The following is a 24,223-nucleotide window of genomic DNA, read 5'->3' as shown; positions in this document are numbered from 1 at the left end:
CTTTGAACTGATAATGCCTGCCTTGGATAGTGAACCGGAGATACTTTCTGTGGGACGGGTGTAGTGGTATGTGGAAATAAGCATCCTTGAGGTCTAAGGTTGCTAGGAAGTCCCCTTGGTTCAGCAAGGGAAGAATCTGTTGCAGTGTAAGCATATGGAAATGTTCTGACAGTATATACAGGTTGAGGGGGCGCAGATCTAGAATGGGTCTGAGGGATCCGTCCTTCTTTGGAATAAGGAAGTACAGGGAATAGACCCCTGTGCCTTCCTCCTCCACTGGCACGAGCTCGATTGCGCCTTTTTGCAGCATCACCACTACTTCTTGCTGCAATAAGTGCAAGTGCTCTGCGGACATAGGTCGTTGCCTTGGTGGAATGTTGGGTGGAGTGGACGTTAACTCTAGACAATAACCGTACTGGACAAGTTGTCTTACCCACCTGTCTGTGGTGATGTTTGTCCAGACTGGCAGGAACTGCTGGAGTCTCCCCCCGACAGGTGTTAAATGGTCGGGGGGCAGTGACAGAGAGTCACTGTTTGTTTGGGGCAGAGGAACGGGAGTTGTTGTTTCCTCTGCCACGTCCCCTGGTGCGGTTTCCTCGATAACCCCCTTTATTCTGCTTGGGGTACGAGGACTGTGCTCCACCTCTAGTGAACTGTGATTGTTGACCCATTTGTCCTCGGGTAACCCCACGAGCACCTGAGCGACGAAAAGTGTTGCCCCGGAATTGTTGTGACTGAAGGGCCCCCATAGACTTAGCTGTTTCGTTGTCTTTCTTAATCTTTGAGGGTGGTGTCAACATCAGGACCAAACAGTCTATCAGGATTGACGGGCTGGTTGAGTATGGTTGTTTGAATGTCTGGTTTAAACCCTGATATGCGTAGCCACGCTTGTCGTCTTAGCATGACGCTAGTGTTAATAGCCCTAGCTGCCGTGTCTGCGGCATCAAGTGCACACTTTATTGCTGCGTTGGAGATGAGTTTTCCCTCCTCTATGAGCAGTTTGGTACCCTCTTGAAACTGCGTAGGCAGGTGTTGTAAAAGTTGCTCTAGGGTGTCGTAATGCGCCCTATCATAACGTGCCAATAGCGCCTGTGTGTTTGCTATACGCCAGAAATTGGCAGCCTGCACAGCTATTCTTTTGCCCCCTGCCTCTAGCACTTTAGACTCCTTGTCTGGGGGAGGAGCTTCACCAGTCGTTTGGGAGTTCGCCCGTTTGCGGGCATTTGCGACCACAAGAGAGTCAAGAGGCAACTGTCCCCGAATATATGCTGGGTCTGCAGGTGCCGGCCTGTATTTCTTCTCGATGCGTGGGTTGACCACTCTCGCTCTGGTAGGCTCCTTAAAGATCTCTGCAGCATGTTTAAGGACCCCTTTGAGCATAGGAAGTGTCTTGACTGTTCTTTCAGAGACAGAAAAAGTGTCAAATAGAAAATCTTCCTCCACTGGGTCAGCATGCATGTCCACGTCATGATTAGCAGCTGCCCGTTCGATTAGTGCATGAAATCCTGCAGAATCCTCTGTTGGGGATGCACGTGCACTGAAAAGCTGTGGGTCTTGCCCCACTGGTTGGTTTCCCTGGTCACCGGTGTCATCATAGGAATCCTGTTGTGCATCAGGGTCATTGATGGGGAAACTGTACTGGTCATCTAGTCCCTCCTCCTCACCCCCAGAGTGGTCGGGGGAAGGTGTTGGACTTCTCCTAGGCAGAGGCTGGATAGGTTCAACCAGGGCAGGAATGTCCTGTGTAGGCCTTTTCTTTTTTAGTGGAATAACATAGGAGCCCACTGGCTGGGAAGTGATTTTCCGCTTATTAAGGGTCAACTTGCCAGTGTCCGCGTCGATATAACGCTCAGATTCTTCTCCTGAGTCGTGTTGTCAACCCGATAGTCCGCCAGATGTGGAAGATTCTGATGTCTTTGGCGCCGTCTTTGGTGCAAAGGCTTTCGGGGCTTCCTTCGGCGGCAGAATGTATAAAAGCTTGGCAGTAGGCTTTGCAGGCACGTCTAGCGTCTTCTGGTGCGACGGCGCGGAAGCCGACGTCGCAGTAGCCTTCTCACGAATCCGTTGCAGGGAACTAGCGATTTGTGATGCGCCACTCGCCGAGGCACCTGGAGCCGACGAGGAGGCCGCCAACGGGCCGCCGCCCCCGACTTTCTGGGGCTCTTTTGGAGGCTTAGACGTCGATGCCGCAGCTTTAGGCACGGAGTCCTTGGACCTATGAGTCGAGCCTCCGCTCTTGGATCCGAGGGATTTCGTAGACTCCGCCTCGACCATGCGTCCGTCTAACGGTGTCCCTGTCGGCACCGAATGTTTGTCGACGACTTTTGCGGACTTCGCCTGCGCCGCCCCGGTCGACCCTTGACGGACGACCTTCTTTGAGGACGCATCCCCCGCCGATAACTTCGGCACTGTTGAGTCGACAGTCTTCTTCGACTTCGGTGGCCCGGAGGTCGACGGAGCCGATGAGGTAGCAGGCTTCGGTGTTTTAGATGGAACGTCCGCCATCTTAGGTGCACTCGAATCCGGTAGTTTCGATTTGGCGTCGGCCATTTTAGGTGCAGTCGATACCGATGGTTTCAGTTTCGGTTTCGATACGGGCTGCGTAGCCCCCGCAGGTATGTGCGGGGCCGTGGCTTGCGGTGCAGGGTCTTGGGTAAGGCCGAGTGGCGATCCCGTGACCTGAGCCTGATCCGTGTAACTGTCGGGGCATAGCTCATCCCCTGAGCTATCTTCCGCGGCCCCATAAACTTCTTCGTCGTCCCCTACCTCGTCGACGTATTCAAGGTCTTGTTCCATGACCCCGTCGTCTTCTTCGGGATCGGCCTCGACCTCCGTCGCAGGTGGTGAGATTTGAAGATGATGGCTTAGGCTCTCTTCTTCTGGGCCGTCGAAGATGTTATCGGGTGCCGGGGCCGCCCGCTGGGCCTCGAGGCGCACCGCGCGCCGAAGCTTGAGCGTTTTCTTCGACCTGAACTTGGAGCAGGCCATGCAGTTCTCCTCGTTATGGTCCGGCGAGAGGCATTTATTGCAGACCGGGTGCACGTCGATATGTGGGTATTTGGACCCACAGACGGGACAGTATTTAAACGGGCTCCGGTCCATGTTGAAAAAGTCGTGGTCTTGCTGCGATGAGAAGGCCTCGATGTCCGAAGAGTAACTAGACTCCGCAGATTCCGCCTCAAAGAGACGGGAGAAACTCGAGACCGTACGCAAACAATACCGACAGAGGTAACGAAGGCCTTTTGGCCTTAAAGAAGTAAGTTTTCTCGGTTCCGACAGAGAGACGTCGAGACCGCATCCGAACCCAATGGCGGATAAAAACAATCTGGGGATGGAGCCGATGCCCATGCGCACTGTAGTCCAGGGGAGGAGCCACCTATCTCAGGATACTTCGAAGACTCTTCCAGGACAACAATGTGCGATCATCCGGACCCAACACTAGGCGGCGATCTATGCAAAAGATATGAATTTAGCAGCCCACATGCCTCGAACTCACCCCTTGCTTAGATATAGTATACCTATATCTAAACCTATATCTGGACACATATATACCTATCAGTCACTCCTATGGCAGGCCTTAACAATTCTGGAGGCAGAGTGCTTGGTTTTATGTGAGATGGTGCTCTAGCATGAGCTGAGCCTGTCTGCAGCTTTCGGAACCATTTCCCTATAGCTGTTCTAGTGATACTGCCATACCATATACTCTTAAGTGCATTATAATCCTCGCGGTTATTGCAACTCTGGTTTGGCTTTATCAAAACATGTCGTGTTTGGTGTCATACAACTTGGAATACTACCCCCTCGCCAGTTCTGACGACGGGGGCAGCATCCCACCCTTCTAGAGGGAGAAGACATGTTACTTTACTGAAAACGCGGTTAATTCTAACCAGAGCCCCAGCATCACAAAATGGATGCTGCTGCCACAGACACGAGTCTGGCCTCCTGCTGCTGACCGAAACTTGGCAGAGGACGCCTGGACAAAGGGTTTCCTGTCACAGGGAGGTGTCACACCAACCTAGACAGGAGATAGTGGATTGTAGCAGGGAGGGTTGAAAGAAACTAGACACTGCCTGGGGCGCACAAGGTGTCCCTGGGCAGATTCCAGTCAAACCGGTTCTGGGGCCATCCTGCCCCAGTCCTGGCGCGAAACTGGACAAGGGGAAAGGGGTGTAACCACCCCCTTCCTGGGTCCAACCCATAGGAGGGACCTAGCAGGTAATCCAACCCCTTGATTTGGAATAAAGGTATGAGCTGTGCAGATGCACATCAGATTATCCTGACTGAAACTTATGAAACGAAACTCTGAACCCTTCGACATCCCACTCGATGTGGAAGACTGAAGAATCTCCCTTGTGGTCAAGGAGTGACCACCCTGTGCAAACAGGCACCATCCAGCACCTCGACGTTTGCTTTGTTGCAGTTCCCGCCGGAACTCGAGGGACAGAGATCGACAAGAGCCAGCGTTCCTGCCTTCCAACAGCCCGATCCACAGTCAATGCAGAGCTGAGACCCGTGGAGGCGACCTGAAGCGTGGGGCCGGCCATCTTGGAAAAACTAAAAAGCGCTGACCGTGCAGCATCCGAGGCTCCCTCGAAGCTGTGCATTGGAGTTTGAGAAGCTCCAGCCCCGAGCAGCTTTTGCACCGAAGCTCACCCCTCCACATTCCTCGAGTGCTGCGTGGGGCCCTTTTGCATTTTCCCGCTCGATTGCCAGTTGGCTAGCGGCCCCAGTACCGACGAACCTTTGAATTTGCTCTGCTAGTCTGGTTGCTCCAGAATGGCCCTCGCTCCCCTGAAAAGGAGCACCCGATCTGACCTTCCTGGTCCGATCAAGAAGCAATCTTCGAATCCTGCATGGGTTGCCTTTGCCAAGGCTTGTTGACTCCGATCCGGAAGCCGACACCGCCGACAGCGAGAGCCTTCGTGGGACAGCTCGTGATCCACTCCTGGACATCCTCGGTGCCCCAGAGTCCACGTGGCAGCGGAGACAAGCTTCACGACAACGACCTGATTGCGCCCGACATTGCCTGGTTCCTTCCTGGTTCCTTCCAGGTCACTGGCTAGTGACCCAGACTCGGTCCCCTCTGCTTTCAGGTACCCTTCAACTTCGATCCACCCTTGGATCGCACCGGACACTTCTCTTCTGTACGCCTGCAGCATCTTCATCTCCAGGCACCCTAGATCTTCGTGACGAAACCCGACACATCTTTGCACCTGTGCACCCGCTTCCTGTGGGTGAGGTAACTCTTGAACGCCGGTGCTCCTGTAGTGGTTTACACCTCTAGTGTCTAAGTCTAACGTTTTGTCCTTCTAGTCCAGTCGGAAGACTATTAAAACTGTAACTCGATAACTTTTACGCACCATTGACTTTGCATTGGTGCATGCTTGTGCTTTAGGCACTGCACCCGAATCCCGCGGGCTACTCCCGTCCTAACTGCTGTTAGTCCAGTGTAGTCCCAGCAATTCCCAGGGCCCTAGGCCTTACCCCCGATCGATTAGTGATTGTTATACCACTTTTTTGATATATGGTTTGAGTGGCCACCGGCCTCATCCATAATTGTACAACTTTCATATGTTATATTGTGTTTTTGTTTAAACGCTTGTGCTTCATTGCTCATAAAGAGTAGTGGGGATTATTCTGAGAATAAATACATATATTTTTATAATATATAACTTGTGTGGTGTCCTTTCATTTGATATTACAGGATTGCATAAGGTAAAACAGCTGGCTTCACATGTCCTCTTGAGTTAAGCCTTTAAGGCTGCTTAGTCCATGCTACCCCTAGGATAGCTTGTCTATAAGGTTGACTTACAACCATCACCATGAGGGATTGTTTGGACTGATACAAGGTGCCCACAGAACTGTGGACATCATATACCAGGCCAACTTCTCACACAGGTTTATTGTTAATAAGGGTTCTTTAGGTAGATGAAATTGTGCTGCTGCCCAGATTTTTCATCAACAGCCTCCCTTCCAGTGGTGAGAAGTCGGGAATGCCTTCCCACAGGGAGCCCTTCTGCCCTCCATGCATATCTGTCCTGGGCATATTTAAGGAATTGATTGTTATGCATGGTATAGTCCGGCTGATGAAAAAGAAAGGTACAATATCGCCATGTTCCATGAGATCATCTAGTTTAGAAATATCAAAATCACTGGTTGAATTGAGGCAGCCATCTCTCCTCCCACAGCGCGGTCTTTCTAGATGGTTTACCTTGACAGGCGCAGAGGTCTGGTAGTGCAATGCCACCATTGTAATGATTTCTTTGGAAAGTCGATAGGGCCACTCTGGGGTGCCTGCCATCCCAAAGCAGGGTCTGTGGATCGCTCTCTATCATAGTAAACCTCTCTGGCAGCATTGGATAGTATATGTGTTGGAGGACAGAATTATTTGGGCAGCGACACCATTTCAAACATAGCAGCCATCTCAAGCAGTGTAGAGGCAAACCTCTCCACCTCCCCATCTCCTCCTGGCAAACACGAATGCCCCTTCTTAAGTTTTGCTTAAAGCACAGATTCCTCTGCAACGTCGGTAAAATCACTAGATATTTAAACACCAGAGTGGTATGTGTTTGACAATAAGGTTGTGGGGTGGGGGGGTGCTACAGTATACTCCTGGGAGAGGTAGAGCATGGACTACTTCCAGGAAACACCAAATCCAGAGTGGTTCCCATATTCCTCGAGCTCCTGGAAAAGCAGAGGAAAAGAGAAGGTAGGACAAGTGATGAAGAGGAGAACATCGCCTGCATACAGTAAAATCTTTTCTTCAAAGATTGACTCTGAGACATGGAGGCACCGGATCTCTGGGTGATCTCGGATATTTGGGCGAGTGATACTATGGTAAGAGACTATAAGAGGGGTGAGAGGGCAGCCCAGTCTCTTGCCTCTCCCTATCAGGATTTCAGAGGGCCACACACTATTGACTCTGACGGAGGCCACCGTGGCCTTGTATAACAATCAGACCCACTTCCTAAACCGGGGGCCAAAACCAAACCTTTCCAAGGTACACCCTAAAAAGGGTGAATGCACTGCAAACGATTTTTCAGTCAAGTGCTAACAGGACAAGTGGGTTGAGTCTGTCCTGTATTGCGTTTAGCCAGTTATCTGAATGATGTAGATGTCGGGTGGATCGTCCAGGCATAAAGCCCAATTGCTAACTATATATCAAGGGTGTGATGAACTTTATCAGTCTGAAGGCCAGAATCATCACCAGCATCTTGATCACTATATTTAGCAGGGCGATCAGGTGATCCGATCCACACTTCCTTGGGCCTACCATCCTTATGTATTACCACAATGGTCACCCGCATGAAGTCAGGAGGGAGAGCCTCTGCCTGATAGGCCTCCAGAAACATAGCCAGGAGATGGGGGCACAAGAGATCCAAATAACTTTTATAAAATTCCGCCAGTATCACATTGGGGTCTGGGGTCTTATTCGGTTTGAGTTTGATCACGGCCATGCAGACTTCCTCTAAGGAGATCTCTGCGTCCAGGGCATCCTAGGCCAAGTTGTCCAGGATGGGGACTATGATCGTGTCCAAGTAGGAAACCATCTGGGGTAGGGGTTGCAGTCGTCTAGTCCTGTACAGATCCGTGTAGTATCTGGCGAAAGCACCTGCAATTTGGTTATTTGATTCAGCAATCTCTCCATCTGGCAGGACTATGCGGTGCACCCATCCAGCATTCAATTCTATTTTTTCCCAACCAGGCATGTAGCCTGCCAGCCTCATCGACAACCTTATATAATTTATGGAAGGTGGCCATCATCTGGGCCTTGGCAGTTCTCCGTGCAAGAGCTTGGTATTCCTCCTGTAGCAACGTTAATTGTCGGAGGTCCTTTGGGGTCAGGCTCAGGATTGTTTGAAGTGCCAGGAGCAGTCTTTCCAGACACTCCATGAAGCTGGAAGCTCTCCTCTTTTGCACAATTATGTTCTAGGCCCCTTCTCGGAGGACTGTCTTGTATGCCTCCCAGAGTACTAATTTGGACATAAGAGTTTAAGTTCTCCTTAAAGTAAAGTTTAATATCAACCCTAAGGCCGATCGCCACCTCGCGATCCCGTAGATCCCAGGCGTCCATTCTCCACCCTGTCCCACTCCTGTGCTCCCTGCCCAATGCACCAGCAAGGGCGAGTGGTCAGACGGGGCCCTGGCCCGATAGTCTGCCTGTCGTACTACAGTCACTTCTCCCGCTGAGGACAGTATATAATCTGAGCAGGAAAAAGCCCTATGGGCCCCCAAGAAATAAAAGTAGCCCCTATCAAATGGGTTCACCCCCCTCCATAGGTCAGAAATCCCCAGAATGTTCGCAAAGTTCGCCAGTGGTGTGGACGTGGGAACCCACTGAGCTTGACCGGTCTAACTTTGGTGCCATTACATCGTAGAAGTCTTCCTCCACGGTATGAAGTGAGATCCCATATCTAACAAGATGTGGGCCACTTTCTCCAGTGTAGGGGCCTGTATACGAGAAGATGCATAGACGCTGCTCAATGTAATATCCGCCTGTCCCCAGAGCCCCTCAACTCTGACGTAGCGAACCTGTAGGTCCACCCATGATTGATCACGAAGGGAGGATGTTTCCTACTGCTACCCCTCTGGACCCAGGTGTATAACCCACATGAACAAGTGTAACTTATGCTCCCTGTCCCAGGAATTGACATGTGGCCCGTTGAGATGGGCTTCCTGTAGGAGTACTATAGAGGGGTTAACCAGCCTTATATATTGGGGGACCAGACTCCGTTTGACAGCCTCCAAGGCCATTCACATTCCAGGTTAGGACTGAAAACTCCATTGTCAAGTACTCATTTCAATAAACTATAGATGGGGGACACCCTTTGGAGGCCCAGTATCAGCCTCCCGAAAGACTTAGGAAGGAGACGGCAGCCGGGAAGCCATCTAAGGCCAGAAGGCAACCTACATAGACACTAGGTCTTTACTTTAAGTAGACCACATTTGTGGGCCTGTGAAAACACCTGTCGGCATGGAGAGTCCCCTCAAATTATATGAAGAAAACCAAAAACACCTAACAGTCTACGAAGTCCACCACCCACCCCACAAGAACCACTGCAAGTAAAATCCCCACATCACATATAAAAACAACTCGATAGGGAGTTTGAGAGCTCTGTAGCTCCCTTCCCCCCCCCACCCACTAACTCAATTTCAACCACCCCACAACTGGGTGCGACTGTCCCTGGTAACCGTGACCCATTGAAAGGTAACCCACAGAAACCATCATCATGCTCACAGGGCCAGCGTCCATTGCAGGTGGAAGCGTTCTGCCTTTAACAGGCCCTGGATGTGGTACCAAAGTGTTGTCTATGGTACTGCCACAGGGTCTACAGTGGGTTTGTCTGCAAGGGCACCCTCCAGGTCTTCTTCTAGGACATGGCCATCTGAATTGACTGCTTCAAACAGGCTCTGGAGGCTATTTTTAGATTTGATAAAAGATGTCAACAATAAAGATATATTGAGCAAGAGAGTGGGGCTATCTAAATAAAGAGGGGTCTATCTAAATAATACCAATATGTTTCAAAGACCTATCTGAGCTTACCCCTCCAGCACCTAATTTTCTGTGCACCAAGAGGTTTACCATTTATAGGTGCTCTTTCTCCCTAGTCTCGGAGTGGGTTTGTGGGTAAAGCCTCAGACGTGACATACCAGATTTTTATTTCAGTATGTCCAGAGATGTAATGCCCAGATAACATGTCCTGGTTGCCCCTCTTTATAAACAACCGCACACACAGTCACACCCCAAAACAAACTGGAGTGCAGAAAAAATTATTCAGTTCCAGGTCAGAGCAGTGTGAAACTAAAGAACTCCTCTACTGTAAAGGGAGGATGTGCTTGACTTCAAACACTACAATGGGCCTTGAAATTACTTCCATCTTCTGTTGGGACACATATTGTAGAGTAATTTGTAAATCAAATTCAGACTGGCCACGAAATGCATGCACAGCTTTCCAAATGACATGAATTTAAATGCTATAAAGGACGTGCACTCTTGCAATGGGGGCTCAAACAAAACAAAATGCATTTTTGTATTTGTTGTGCAGTTAGACACAAATGTATTTGGTCTCTGGATCAAAAAGAACAAGTTACTTACCTTCGGTAATGCCTTATCTGGTAGAAACTCGATGTAGACACACATTCCTTGCTTTTGGATTTCCCAGGTGTCAGAACAGATCCAGAAGATTTTTCGTGAGCAGTACCCCTGTGCGCTGGTAGGTTGAGTAGTTCAGCTCCGCGTACATCAACACCAGAAGTGACACCTGCGGCACCTTTATAAGCGCCACTCAGGTGTGCGGACGTCAGTTTCTTTTCACCTTTCCACGGAAGAAGCACGGAGCCATGAATAACTAAGACCACAGCTGTGGAAAACTAGGGCCCTGAACAAGATCATCCCGGTCTCTATGAAGTTTGTTCGATGAGCAGGGAGGATGGGTGGGTCGGTTAGGAATCCACGACCGGATAGTCTCTCAACCAGATAAGACGTTTCCGAAGGCAAGAAACTTGTTCATATGACAGACACTTATAGCCACAGATTCTTTGAATAGATACCCAAGCAATACCTCCCGGAGGTAGGTCTGCGGACCATTTTCACACAAGAAGTCCTGCAGGAACAAACAGGCGAAGTGCACATCTCTACGGACCAAACTGTCCAGACAGTAATGTTTGGTGAACGTGTGCAGGGAAAGTCCATGTTACAGCCTGGCAGATGTCCAGGACCAGAAATAACGCAGTGTTGCAGTTTTAGGTCTGGTGAAACTAACTAATTAACCTTCAGGCGGTTGATTCTTGGGAAACATGGAAACATGAGCTCTAGGATCCTTCTTGGAGGTGCTTGGCATTTAACATGGAATGACTTGAATGGGCAGATGGCTTATAGGTCTTAGAATGCTGTGCTAAGGTCAACTTCAGTTGTTCCTCATTTATTATCTTGATCTCATTTTCAACCAAAGTCAGCAGGCTGAGATACCTTGGTCGTGAGACAGACTCTGTAGGCAACTGAAGCTCATATCCTTCCCCAATAATAGGGCCATCACACTGATGTTGTGCTTTAGCCTATTTCACCACAGGGAAGAAGCAAAGATACACTCGCCTTACAAAAATGAAGAAAGACATGAGATTAAAGAAACATAAGAAAACAGGAGAGGCTCTGGAAGTTAAATATGTGAGCCATGAACGGTCCTGCTAAGTTGATTAGCCTAACATTACTTGGATAAACAGCTGTGTTTGGGCTGTACCACGAAGTAAGCTCTACCCACTGGGGGGGGGGGGGGGGGGGGGGGGAAGTTGAAAAAGAACACCCATTTCTTGAGCCCTGCAGTTCTTATGCATTCAATTTAGACAGACATTTTAAATATACAAAAAGGTAGAAGGGAAAAAATCCAGTAGATATATTTTGGTGATTCCCAGGTCCATACAAACAGGTCATTTTAAGGTTATGAAACTATGAAGGTTCCCTTGCTGGAGAACTGAACCATCACCCTATCCGACAAGAAAAAAAACATGGAACCATTATGTAGTGTACTCACAGTGAACTCTCCAGTTACAGCATCAAAGCCAACATGAATTGTGTGCTCAAAGTCTGAAGGTGGAGAAATTTCAGGACGTTCTTTCTCCTTTCTTCTGCTTCCTGAGATGAGACAAAGGAAATCTCAATTGACTAGGTACAGTATATGTGGAGTATGTTTTTCAAGGAGTGAGCCAAAGAAGTCAAAAGCAGTCCAGGAGAAATACCTTTACCAGCAAATTAGATTTCTTTTTTTTTTTAAATCAAGATTTCCACATAACCCGAGAGCCCCTTCCATTACCCAATTTAATGTGTTTCTTTTAAATTCAGGTAAACCTTCATGTACCAAACTTAAATCTTCGGGTTTACCAATAACCGTTTTACATCAACAAAACAAAATTCTTAAAATCAGCACAGAATTAGTTTCTTGCACAATTCAGAACTGCAAACGTACAGAACAAGGATGTATTTTGTAGGATCCTCATACAACTTCAGGGCATGCCCAGTTTTTTTTTTAGTTTTTTTTATAACGGGGCTTCTAAGGAGGTCATATCCGATGCTCCTAAAACCTCCTCTAACTTCTTCCAAGTGAACCTGTTACAACGATCTTCCAAGATTAAACACATTTTTCCATCGAACTAACCTATATAAACCATTTCTAAAATTAAACACCCAGACACCAAACATACACAATGGTCTGATAGCATTCTCTGGTCTCAAGGAATGGCAATTGGGATGAGCTATAAAATAAAATTCGTGGTAAGCAAAATATGCACAATCATAACAATTTAGACTGTCCTGACATTTGACATTTGACAGGTCACTAGGCTGCCACTGTAACATTCTTGAAGGACAGGTCACTTATCTTTGATTAAGGACTTTCTGATGGCTACTCCAAGATCAAATTCTTCAACTTGTGAATATTCCCAAGGCATCAGAATGGATCCGGAAATTTTCAAGCAGTACCCCAGGGTGCTGGTAGGTGGCGTCATGGGGCTCAGCACCAACATTCCACTCCGGAAGTGACCTGCAGAGCCAAACAAGGTTCACCCAAGTGCGCTGAATACAGTTGCTTTCTAAGCTGTTCGCTCCCCTAGACGCAGAACCCAATAGCAGATTGATCCTGACAAGTGTGCAGCTGTGCAGATCTCTACACTTGGGACCTTTTTAGGTGAAATATAATCAATTTCACAGACTGGTGGCACAGGAGGGTCAGTGAGGAATCTGCGGTTAGAGTGTCCACAAGAAAAACTTTTACGGAAGGTATACTACACTTTCTTCTGATAGATACTTCTAACCGCAGATTCCTCAAATTATGACTAGTTGCCAAAGCAATACATTTGAGGTGGAGGGTCTGAATTGACTAAACCAAAAAGTCATGTACGGCCAAGCAAGGAAAGAGACCCTCTAGTCGGACCAGCTGTCCAAACAGTAGCGCTTGGTGAACATGAAGAGGGACGACCACGTAGCAGCCTGACAAATGCCCAGAACAAGCACTTCATGTGCCCATGCAGTTGTAGAAGTAGCAACTTGAGCTCTATTGAAATCAGCCCACAAGCCTTCTAGGGGTGTTGCTTAGCCAGTGCTTAGCAGATTCTGATATAGAGAATGATCCAGCAAGAAATTGTCCCATTCTGCACTGCTCTGCCCTTCTTCACACTAGCAAATCCAACAAGGAGCTGAGCCCCCACATGTTGTTCCCTGGTACGATCAATTTAGAAGCGGAGAGCTCTCTTGGGATCCAGCCAATGTAGTCTGTCGTCAGAGGGGGTGAGGCGGGGCAAAGAATGCTGGGAGGGTGATGCTTTGCAAAATATGAAAGAAACCACAATCGGGGGAAAAACAGACTTGTCCTCAAAACCAGCCTGCCTGGAATGATTTTGTCTACGGCGGGTTGACCGAGCGGGCTTGTTCACTCGCATGCCTCGTTGATGTTCTGGCAATGAGGAAAACTGTCTTTAGAGTAAGACGCTACAATGGACAGCTGTGCAGTGATTCAAAGAGTAGACCTTAGGAGAGTGAGAACTACATTGTACAGTAGTGTGGCTCACTGGTTAGAGGCGGCAGACCCGAGAGCAGAGGACGGCCCGGGACCAGGGTTCGATTCCCGACGCGGAAGGTTTCTGGACCAGGGTCAGCGGACTCGATAATTCTCTCGCCTCGGTGCCCACTCTGATCAGCGATCACACTCGGCAACTCTGGGCACTAGCTTGCCTCATCTTCACTAACGGCCCCACCAGACCGCCGGGGATGCCTGGTCTCACCCTGGAGATACCCATTAAGGGACCATCTCTCAGGGAAGCCAGGAAGGGTTTCGCAGCGGTCGAAGCGCGGAGGTACCCCTTCGGGAGTGATTCCAGCGCTATATAAGCACATAATTAATTAATTAATTAAATTAATTAATTTAGATTCCAGTGGGGTATGATGAAGGGTGTGGGTGTTGCAGTCCTTTAAGCACATCACAACAGGTGATGGCAATAAAGAGGGTGTATCTGGCAACTGCAAAAAAAGCAGACAAATCACCTTTAACTGTGCCCAAAGCAAGTCCTTGCAAGGCTAGAGAAACATGAAAGCCAACATTTTTAATGGCTTGGCTTGAGGTGGGGCAATCTGCCAAGTACTGCACTAAACCACAAACTTGTCCTAACAGCAGGCGTATACTCATTTCGTGAAGGGACGCATGGTGGCTAAAATGATTAACTACTTCAGAGGGAGTCTGAATGAAGTCCACTACCGTTGCTCAATCTCAAAGCGTGAAGGTGAGGATTATGCAGGACCCTGCCCTGCTGCTCCGACAAAAGATTCTCCCGAAGCAGTAGTCTGATCAGAGAAGAGGTGCTCATGCCCAGTAATTTCAGGTGACACACTCTCCTTGCCCAATCCAGTACCACTAGAATGACTTGGGCATGATCGTAGGAGACTTGGTGGAAAGGCATACAGGATTTCTGAGCTACTCCAAGGGATAGCGGTCTTGAGAAACCAAACAGACAATAATGCTAATATTGCACATTTGAAGGTGGCAACGAGATTAAGCCAAGGTTCTCTGCATTCGCGAGAAATACCTTGCACCACCTCCAGATGTAGCCGACATTCATGATCTGCTAGGAAGCAGCTGAGTTTGTCTGCCCTGGAATTCACCAAGCATGTGCCACCAGGAAAACCCCCTGGTGTTCAGCCTGGTGCAAAAGTTACTACTTGTGTAACGATATATCTGTAAGAGACATAGTTAGCGATAGATTCCTTACCTTAGAATATTCCCAAGTGTCAGACTGGATCTGGAAAGTTTTTGCTTAGCAGTACCCCTGCGTGTCAGTAGGTGGCGTCTTGCGGCTCCGCGTCCCTTACTGGCGGCGTCAGCGCCGAGATGACGTCACAGAGTACTTAGGCGCCACCCATGTATGCTGACGTCAGTTCTGTACACGACTTTCCGCGCCAGGAACGCAGAGCCATGCAAGATACTGACCATTGGTGCATAAACTGGGGCCCTAAAAGGGATAACTTTAACCCTAGTAATCAGTTTGCAGAACGGGGAGGATGTGTGGGGCGGTAAGGAATCTATCACTAACTAATGTCTCTTACAGATATATCATTACACAAGTAGTAACTTGTGCATCTGAAAGAGACACGTTAGTGATAGATTCCTTACCTTAGAATAGATACCCCAGCAATACCAACCCCGGAGGTGGGTCTGCTAACAGGATTACACCAGAAAGTCACGGAGCACAGAACGGCCAAAGAAGCCGTCTCTCCAGACCTGACTGCCAAGACAGTAGTGCTTTGTAAACGTGTGCAGCAAGGCCCACGTAGCTGCCTGACAAATGTCCTGCAAGGGATGCCACGTCCCAAGGCAGTAGTGGCTGAAGTTGCCCTGGTCGAATGGGCACGCAGCCCCACAGGAGGCTCCTTCTTGGCCAAGGATGAACATGCTTTGATGCACAGAAAGACCCACTGGGAAATTGTCAGTTTGTGTCCAGCCCAACCATTTTTGGCAGCCACGTAGCCAACAAAGAATTGATCGTCCACCCGGAACTGTTGTGTACGCTGTAGATAGAAAGCAAGCACACGTTTTGGGTCCAGACGGTGGAGCCTCTCCTCTTTCCTAGAAGGATGCGGAAAGAAGGTGGGTAAAGTGATGGTCTGCCCGATGTGGAAGGGCGTGACAACCTTTGGCAAGAAAGAAGGACGGGTCCTTAAAACTACCTTGTCCGGATGAATAGAGAGGAAAGGAGGTTTAGAAGAAAGAGCCTGGAGCTCACTCACTCATCTGGCAGAAGTGATAGTTACCAGGAAAGCCGTCTTTAAGGTAAGAAGATGTAAGGGACATTTATGAAAGGGCTCAAAGGGAGCGCACATCAGGTAAGTCAAGACAAGATTCAAGTCCCACTGAGGAATTATGAAAGGCAAGAAGGAAACGTGTGTAATGGCTTTGAGGAAACTGTTAACAACCGGGGACTTAAAAAGAGAGGGCTGATCAGGAAGCCTCAGAAAGGCGGAGATGGCAGAAAGATAGCCTTTGATAGTGCCCAGAGCAGAGCCCTGCTGGGCCAAAGATAGAAGAAACAGAAGAACCTCAGAAAGAGGGGCCGAAAGGGGATCCACAGCCTTTGCTGTGCACCATGCCACAAGTTTGTTCCACCTGCGGGCGTTTACCGTTTTAGTGGAGGGAGGCCTGGCTGCCAGAACAACATTACAGACTTCAGGAGGAAGGTCAAAAGCAGTCAACTGTCGCCGCTCAATCTCCACGCATGGAGGTGGAGGCTGGACAGGTTTGGGTGAAGGACCATCCCCTGCTGCTGCGACAGAAGATCCTCCCGGAGAGGCAGTCAGATCGGGGGATAAATGCTCATACTGAGTAGCTCGGGATACCATACTCTCCGAGCCCAATCCAGAGCCACAAGAATAACTTGGGCCCGGTCGCACCTGATCTTCAGCACTCTGGGCAGAAGTGGTATTGGTGGTAAGGCGTACAACTGACCGCAACTCCACTCGTGATGGAAAAGCGCCGCCAAGCGAGAAAATTCCAGCGCGCAATATTAATGACATTGCGCGTTCTCTTCGGTGGCGAATAGATCTAACCAAGGCTCTCCCCACTGCTAAAAGAGACCCTGCGCCATGTCCGAGTTCAGACGCCATTCGTGATCCATCAAGCACCGGTGGATGAGTTTGTCCGCCCTGGCGTTCAGAGACACTGCCAGGTGTTAGAATAACGAATAGTTTTCTTACCTGTCGGTGTAGTTTTGCAGCTTGAAGATCTTTCTGGATTCACTATGCTGTGCATTATTCCGCGGTCTTGTGGTTGGGTCCGGATTCGTAGTCTTTTCTTTGTTTTTTTTTTTTTGTAGCCCAGGTGGGCGTCGGCGTCACACCTCCTTGGGTGTATTTCCGGTGACGTCGGCATGCATCCTGCGGAAGCTCCCACTCTTGGGCGCCATCTTCGGGTTCTTTTTTTCCGTGTTTCTTTCGTTTCCGAAGTAATGGCAATGTTCTATTTAGGTGATATTTTACCGCTTGTAGTTTAAAGTCCTTTTCACAATTTTTTTTAAATTTTTTTATATCCACCTCTTCTCTCTCCAGCCTCATCTTTCTGGCGGAGGTGGGTGGGTTCGCTAGTAAATCCAGAAAGATCTTCAAGCTGCAAAACACACCGACAGGTAAGAAAACTATTCGTTTTGCAGCGTGAATCTTTCTGGATTCACTATGCTGTGCATAGATTTTGTAGCGGTTTCTCATCTCTGTGGCGGCTGGGTGGAAGATGAGCGTTGGTTATTGAATATGTGCTGGAGCACCTTTTGTCCGACTTGTGCTTACTTGTTCATCTGTATATCCACACAGTAGTGCTTCGTGAACGTGTGCACCGAAGCCCATGTTGCCGCCAGGCATATGTCCTGTATGGGTGTGTTAGCCAGGAAAGCTATTGTAGCACCCTTTTTCCTAGTGGAGTGGGCACGTGTCCCCTCTGCCAGCTCTTGTCCTGCACGTTTGTGGCAGAGTTGAATTGTCTGTGCGATCCATCGTGCAATAGTCTTTTTGGTTACTGCCTTTCCCATGAAACTGTTTGCGAATGACACAAAGAACTGTTTTGTTTTCCTGTGCCCCTTCGTCCTCTCAATGTAGTGCATGACTGCCCTTCTGGCGTCCAGGGTGTGCAGAGCTCGCTCTGCGCTAGTTGTTGGTTTTTGGAAAAAGCTCGATATCTGTATAGACTGGTTCATGTGAAATTTGGATACCACCTTCGGCATGAAGTGTGGGCCAGTCCTCATCACAACCCTATCATTGTGTATTTGTATGTAGGGTTCTTGTAGCGTCAGCGCCTGAAGCTCGCTTACTCTGCGTAAGGACGTTATTGCAACCAGGAAAGCTGTTTTCATAGTTAGCATCTTTAGTGAGGCCTTGTGAAGTGGTTCAAAGGGTTCTTTCATGAGTTCCATTAGGACTATGTTCAAGTTCCATGCAGGTGGCGGCACCCGCTTGGGTGGTGCGATCCTTTTCGCTCCTTCTATGAATCTCTTCACCACCTGTGATGTGAAGAAACTCCTGCACGTTTCTCCCCTTGTGTAGGCGACTATCGCTGCCAAGTGAACTCTTAACGAGGATGAGCTAAGGTTCTTCTCCAGCAAGTGTGTCAGGTACTTTAGCACTGTGGAGTCCTCCTTCATTTTATTGTGAAGTCTCTCTTTTCTGCACCACATTGGGAATATTTTCCATTTCGCAACGTAGCACTTCCGAGTGCTGGGCCTCTGGGCCTCCGTGCCTCCCGAAGGACCCTCAGGGTGCTTTCTGGCAATCTCAAATGTGCGAACTCTATGTCCTCAGGAGCCACGCTACTAGGCTCAGCCTCTCTGGGTGTAGCACCTCTCCGTTCTGCATGGAGAGTAGGTCTTTCCTCTTGCCGAATCTGTGGGGTGCACACTGTCATCTCCATGATCTGCGAGTACCATGTCTGCCTGGCCCACTGTGGCGCGACCAGTATCAGGGTCATGTTGCTCGCTCTGCACTTGCTCAGCACTCTGTGCATCAGTGGTATCGGGGGAAAGGCGTAAGCAAATGTCCCGGACCAATCTATCCATAGGGCATTCCCCAGTGACCCCTCCTCGGGCTGTCTGGATGCGAAGTTTTGGCATTTTGCATTCCGGCGTGTGGCAAACAGGTCCACTGATGGTGTTCCCCATCTGTCGAACAGCCACCTTGTCTCCTGAGCATTGAGCTCCCACTCTTGGGATGCCGATGTCTGTCTGCTGAGCCAATCTGCTTGTATGTTGTCCTTCCCTGGTAGGTGTATGGCTAGCAGGTCTATCTTGAGAGGGATGGCCAATCTCCATATCTCCTGCGCCAGCGTTGAAAGCGGGGCTGACTGTGTGCCCCCCTGCTTGTTGATGTAGAACATCGCGGTGGTGTTATCTGTTTGTAGCAACACCTTGTGTTTGTACAGTCTTGTTTGGAAAGCTTTCAGTGCAAGGAAGATGGTCTTCAACTCTAGGTAATTGATGTGCTTTGTCGCATCTGTTGGCGTCCACAGTCCCCTCACCTTGAGCTCCTCCATGTGAGCGCCCCATCCCTTCAGGGATGAGTCTGTGGTGATGGTCACTGTTGGCGTTGGGGGCGTTAGAGGCTTTCCCCTTGTTATGTTCTCCATGGTCCACCATGCCATCTCCTTCTGCACTGCGTGCGTTACAACCACTAGATCCTCCCAACTGCCTGTAGCTTGTGACCATTGTTCCTGTAGCCATTCTTGAAAGGGTCTCAAGTGGAGACGTACATTCGGTACCAGGTGGATGCATGATGCCATCATCCCCATGATCTTGCTCGCAGTCCTCACTGTCCGAGCTTGTCCCTTCCGGTAGAGGTGAGTTTCCTTCACCAGCGCCCTCGCCCTCTTCTCGCTGGGGAACACCTTGCCCTGTAAGGTGTTGATCTGTGCCCCCAGGAAGATCTTCACTTGTTCCGGCTCCATTGATGATTTCTTCCAATGGATGGAGAACCCCAGGCTTATGAGCATGCTCGTCACTGTATGTGCGTGCTGCTTGCATTTCTGGTATGAGTTTGCTTTCACCAGCCTGTCGTCCAGGTATGGGTATACGTGTATCCCTTGCCTTCGTAGGTGCGCTGCGACTGCTGCGAGGCACTTTGTGAAGACCCTTGGTGCTGATTTTAGCCCGAAGGCTAGTGTTGTGAACTGGTAGTGGCTTTCTCCGATGGTGAACCTGAGCATATGCTTGTGCTTTCTGTTCATTGGGATGTGCAGGTAGGCGTCCTTGAGGTCTATTGTGACCATGAAGTCCCCGATCTGCAATAGCGGGAGCACTTCTTGCAGGGAGGTCATTTTGAATTTTTGCGTTCTTATGAATTTGTTCAGGAACCTTAAGTCCAGAATGGGTCTCATTGTCTCGTCTACTTTTGGTACCAGGAAGTACGTTGAGTATATTCCTTTGTTTCTTTCCTTGAAGAGTACCCGTTCTATGGCCTGCTTCTGCAGGAGTTCCTTTGCCTCTTCCTGAAGACGCACTAGCTGCTTGCTTGCTAGTGGTTTTCTTTTTGGTTTTCTGCTTGTTGGCCTCCCCTCCAACTCTATGCAGTATCCGAATTGGATGATGTTGAGGATCCATTTGTCTGATGTGATTTCTCTCCATTCTTGGAGGTAAAATCTTAATCTTTCTCCCACTGGTGTTATGTGGTCGTAGTTGTCTAGCTTGTCTTGATCCCTCTGTACGTGCTGCCCCCTGGGATCTTTCCTGTGGGTGGGCCCACAGAGTTTTTTGAAGTCACTTAGAAGTGGGCTGCTGTCCCCCTCTCCCTCGAAAGGACTGGCCTCTTTGTTGGTATTGCCAGGACTGCTTCTGCTGACCCTGCGAGTCTATCTGGTGCGTTTGTTGGAAAGCCTGGTGTGATGTACCTGGATGGTTTCCACCTCTCCCGCCAGGCCTCCGTGACGGAGTGCCCCTTTTGTTGCCTCTGAACTGCAATGCTCCCATGGACCTTGCGGTTTCGTTATCCTTCTTTAGTTGACTGAGCTTCTCATCAACTGTTGTTCCGAAAAGCGTGTCGCCGTTGAACGGTGTGTTCAGGATGCTGTGTTGCACCTCTGGTTTGAAACCTGAGATCCTGAGCCAGGCGTGTCTTCTTTCAGTGACACCCATCATCATGTGCCTTCTGGAGGTGTCTGCTCCATCCAGGGCCGTCTTAAGGCAAGAATTTGTCGCGTTCTTCCCTTCAACCAGCTTTTCGGCCTTCTGCCTGGCATCCTGGGGCAGGTCCTTCACCAACTGCCCCAGCTCCTCCATGATCTGGTACATGTGCCTGTTTATCAGGGCGTTGGAATTAGCCATGCGCCAGTGGGTCGCGGCATTCCGTTCGATCCTTCTGCCCACCAGATCCATCCTTTTGCTCTCCGTATCCGGTGGTGGTCCAGAGGTAGTGGGTACGTTAGCCCTCTTCCTTGCTGTGGCCGTGATAATGGAGTCTGCGGAGACCGTCCCCTGAATGTAGGGTGGGTCTTTTGAGGAATGTTTGTATTTCTTCTCTGTTCTGGGAGTTACTGCCTTGCATGTTGCGGCCTCCCTGAATGCTTCCTTCCCCTGAGCCAAGACGCTGTCAAGCATTGGCAGGTACTGGCTCCTTGTTTGTGTGGGGAGCAATGTTTCTAGAAGGAAGTCTGCTTTCTGCTTCTCTTCGTCGAGCTTGAGTTTGAATGCCGCTGCGGCAGACCTCATCACAGAGTTATAGGCCCCGATGTCGTCCGGCGGCGAGGGCCTCGAGGGATATGTGTTGACCGCCTCCTCCGGGCTGTCGGTGTCGACATCTAGGTAATCCACCTCCTGTAAGTCAGAGGGGGCCGACTCCGCGTCCGTCCTGCTGTCCTCTTCCTCCCCATAGTTGTAACTATCGTAGGGATTCTCGTCCTCTTCCTGGTCGTCGACCACCTCGACATCCGGGTCTTGTTCCTCGGCGACCTCGTCTTCCTCCTTGACCACCTACACCACCAGTGGCTTGGTCTTGTGTGGGATCGTGAAGGCTTTCATCTTTGCGTCGAATTCTTTCTTCCGCTGCACGATGTTTTCCATTTCGGCCTCGAGGCTCCTTCTCTTTTTCTCCATCTCGGCCGCGTGTTCCGCGTCGGATGGTTCGGCCGCTCTTTTCGGCGGTAGGCTCGGCGCCGTGCTTCTCGGTGCAGAAGTTTGACGTCGACGTCGAACCGGATTTCGGGTCTCTGGTCGGCAGTTTAGGGTCCTTCTCCCTCGGCGTCGATCGATCCTTTTCGGGGACGATTTTCGACGACTTCTACTATTCAACAGCTCTCTGCACCGGGGATTCCTTCTCAGAGGATTCGCTGGGCCTGTGAGTACTCGCGGACGCCAGGTGTTTTGGCGTCGGCGCTTTCGGGGCCTTGCCCTCGTTTTTTCGAGACTCAGAGTCTCTCGGGTTCTTGGGGGCCGGAGAGTCTCCTACCTTATCAGAAGTCTTCGTGTAATCGGTCTCTACGACCGTGTAGCTGTCGTCTTCGGCGGCGCCGTTGTCCTCTTCCTCGGAAGACATCCCCAGATCGTAGAGGGACGGAGTCGGGGCCTTCTCCTGCAGGGTGGCGTGCGCTACCCTCTGTCTCTCTCACACGAAGGGTCTTCGGGGCGAAGGCGGAGCAGGCGTTGCAGTCCTCGCTTTCGTGATTTACCGGTAGACAAAGGTTGCATACCGGGTGCTGGTCCTTCTGCGCCTACTTGTGGTGGCAGTTACGGCAGAACTTGAACGGAGTGTTGTCCATCATCGAGCGCTCAGGGCCTCCCTGGTCGCGTGTTCGTCGACGTTCGTCGAAGATCTCGATGAATTCTCCTTCTCCTTTGTTGACTCCTCGTCGATGAAGTCCCCTGGGGTCTTCAGATGACTTTTCTTTGTAATTTCTGTATTTTCCTTTCTTCTTTCTCCAAAAATGTCTGGAGCCCAAACGGGAACGATCCAGACCCGACTGCGGAAAAAAAGAATCTGAAGATGGCGCCCAAGAGTGGGAGCTTCCGCAGGAAGCATGCCGACGTCACCGGAAATACACCCAAGGAGGTGTGACGCCGACGCCCACCTGGGCTACAAAAAAAAACCAAAGAAAAGACTACGAATCCGGACCCAACCACAAGACCGCGGAATAATGCACAGCATAATGAATCCAGAAAGATTCACGCTGCAAAACTATGGTAATGCGTTGATGTTCCAGCCATGTCCAGAGGCGCAGATCCTCCTGACATAGGATCCAGGACCCCACCCCGCCCGGATTGTTGCAATACCACATGGCGGTGTTGTTGTCCGTGAACACCTGCACTACACTTCCCCGGACAGAGGGAAGGAATGCCTTCAGTGCAAGTCAGATCGTCCGAAGCTCCAAAAGATTGATATGGAGCCTGGACTCTGACGGAGATCAGAGACCTCTGATCTCCGCCTCTCCCAAGTCACCACTGTGTGCTCCGGCTGGGGAAGGGAGAGGGGCCTGCCATTGACCCAATCGCGATTCGTGAGCCACCACTGCAAATGTCGTGCAGTGCCGTCCGAGATCTGGACATGATCGTACAGTTTGCCCTGATGTTGCACCCACTGGAACTTCAGGTTTCCACTGCAGAGCCCGCACATGCCACCTGACATGTTGCACTAACAGGATGCAGGAGGCCATTAGGCCCAGGAGCCGGAGGGTCATCCTGACTGAAACTCGGGATAGAGGCTGAAAGATCGTAATAATGGCCTGAATATCCTGTACTCGCTGCTCGGGAGGATAGACCTGAAACTGCGTCGAATCCAGAACCGCTCCGATGAAGAGGAGCTTCTGAGAGGGACTCCGGTGTGACTTCGGCGCGTTGACGGAGAACCCCAGCAAATGCAGGAGGTCGTCCGTAGTCTGAAGGTGGGTCACTACTGCCTGGGGTTAGCCCGCCTTCAACCTCCAGTCGTCAAGGTAAGGGAAGACTGATACCCCTGACCTGCGCAGATGAGCTGCGACCATTGCCATCACTTTCGTGATCACCCGAGGGGCCCTGGTAGGGCCGAAGGGGAGCACAGTAAACTGAAAATGTTCTTGGCCTACCATGAACCGCAGGTAACGCCGGTGGGCCGGCAGGACGGGGATGTGAAAATATGCTTCCAGCAAGTCCAACGCTACCATCCAGTCTCCAGGGTCGAAGGCAGCCAATACCTGAGCCAGTGTTAGCATCTTGAACTTCTCCTTCCGGAGAAAGCGATTGGCGTCCCGGAGGTCCAAGATAGCACGCAGACCCCCTTTGGCCTTCTTGGGGACCAGAAAGTAGTAGTAACAACAACCACTCCCTACTTCTGGCCCAGGACCGCACTCTATGGCCCCCTTGGCCAAGAGGGCGCAACTTCCTGTTGGAGAAGAACCAAATGATCCCCCCGACATGCAGTGGCACCTTGGTGGCTTGAGGGGGGGGAGGGGGTGAGGGGGGCAGAGAAGATACTGAAAGGGAAGGGAATAACCTTGGCAGATTATCTGCAGCACCCACTTGTCTGATGTAATCTCGCGCCAGAGGGGGAGGTGGTGGTGGATCCTGCCACCCACCGGCGTGGGGTGCTCCCTCAAGCTCAGATTAGGAGGGGTTGGAGGCGGAAGTGGGGGTGGACGGACCCACATGCTGGTTACCCGCCCCGCCCCTGCAGGACCTGCGAGCACGGCCGCGCTGGGGCTGGTTCTGCACAGGCCTGGAGAGGGGGCGTGCCTGGGTGCCTCAACCGTGG

At 50.3% G+C, this 24,223-nt stretch overlaps 1 protein-coding gene across 2 annotated transcripts in view; it reads right to left on the bottom strand.

Moving 5' to 3' along the window:
- Positions 1–24,223, bottom strand: part of PAK2 (p21 (RAC1) activated kinase 2) — a 728,762-nt gene that overhangs the window by 488,626 nt on the left and 215,913 nt on the right. For both annotated transcript variants that reach the window (XM_078665775.1, XM_078665774.1), the window contains exon 3: positions 11,529–11,629. In XM_078665775.1, the coding sequence (XP_078521901.1) occupies positions 11,529–11,629 (101 nt within the window). The remainder of the gene's footprint in view (positions 1–11,528; positions 11,630–24,223) is intronic.

The sequence above is a fragment of the Lissotriton helveticus genome, chromosome 11 (assembly GCF_964261635.1).
Source record: "Lissotriton helveticus chromosome 11, aLisHel1.1, whole genome shotgun sequence".
Taxonomy (NCBI): domain Eukaryota; kingdom Metazoa; phylum Chordata; class Amphibia; order Caudata; family Salamandridae; genus Lissotriton; species Lissotriton helveticus.
Note: the sequence above shows the minus strand (reverse complement) of the source record. Positions and strands in the feature narration are given on the sequence as shown.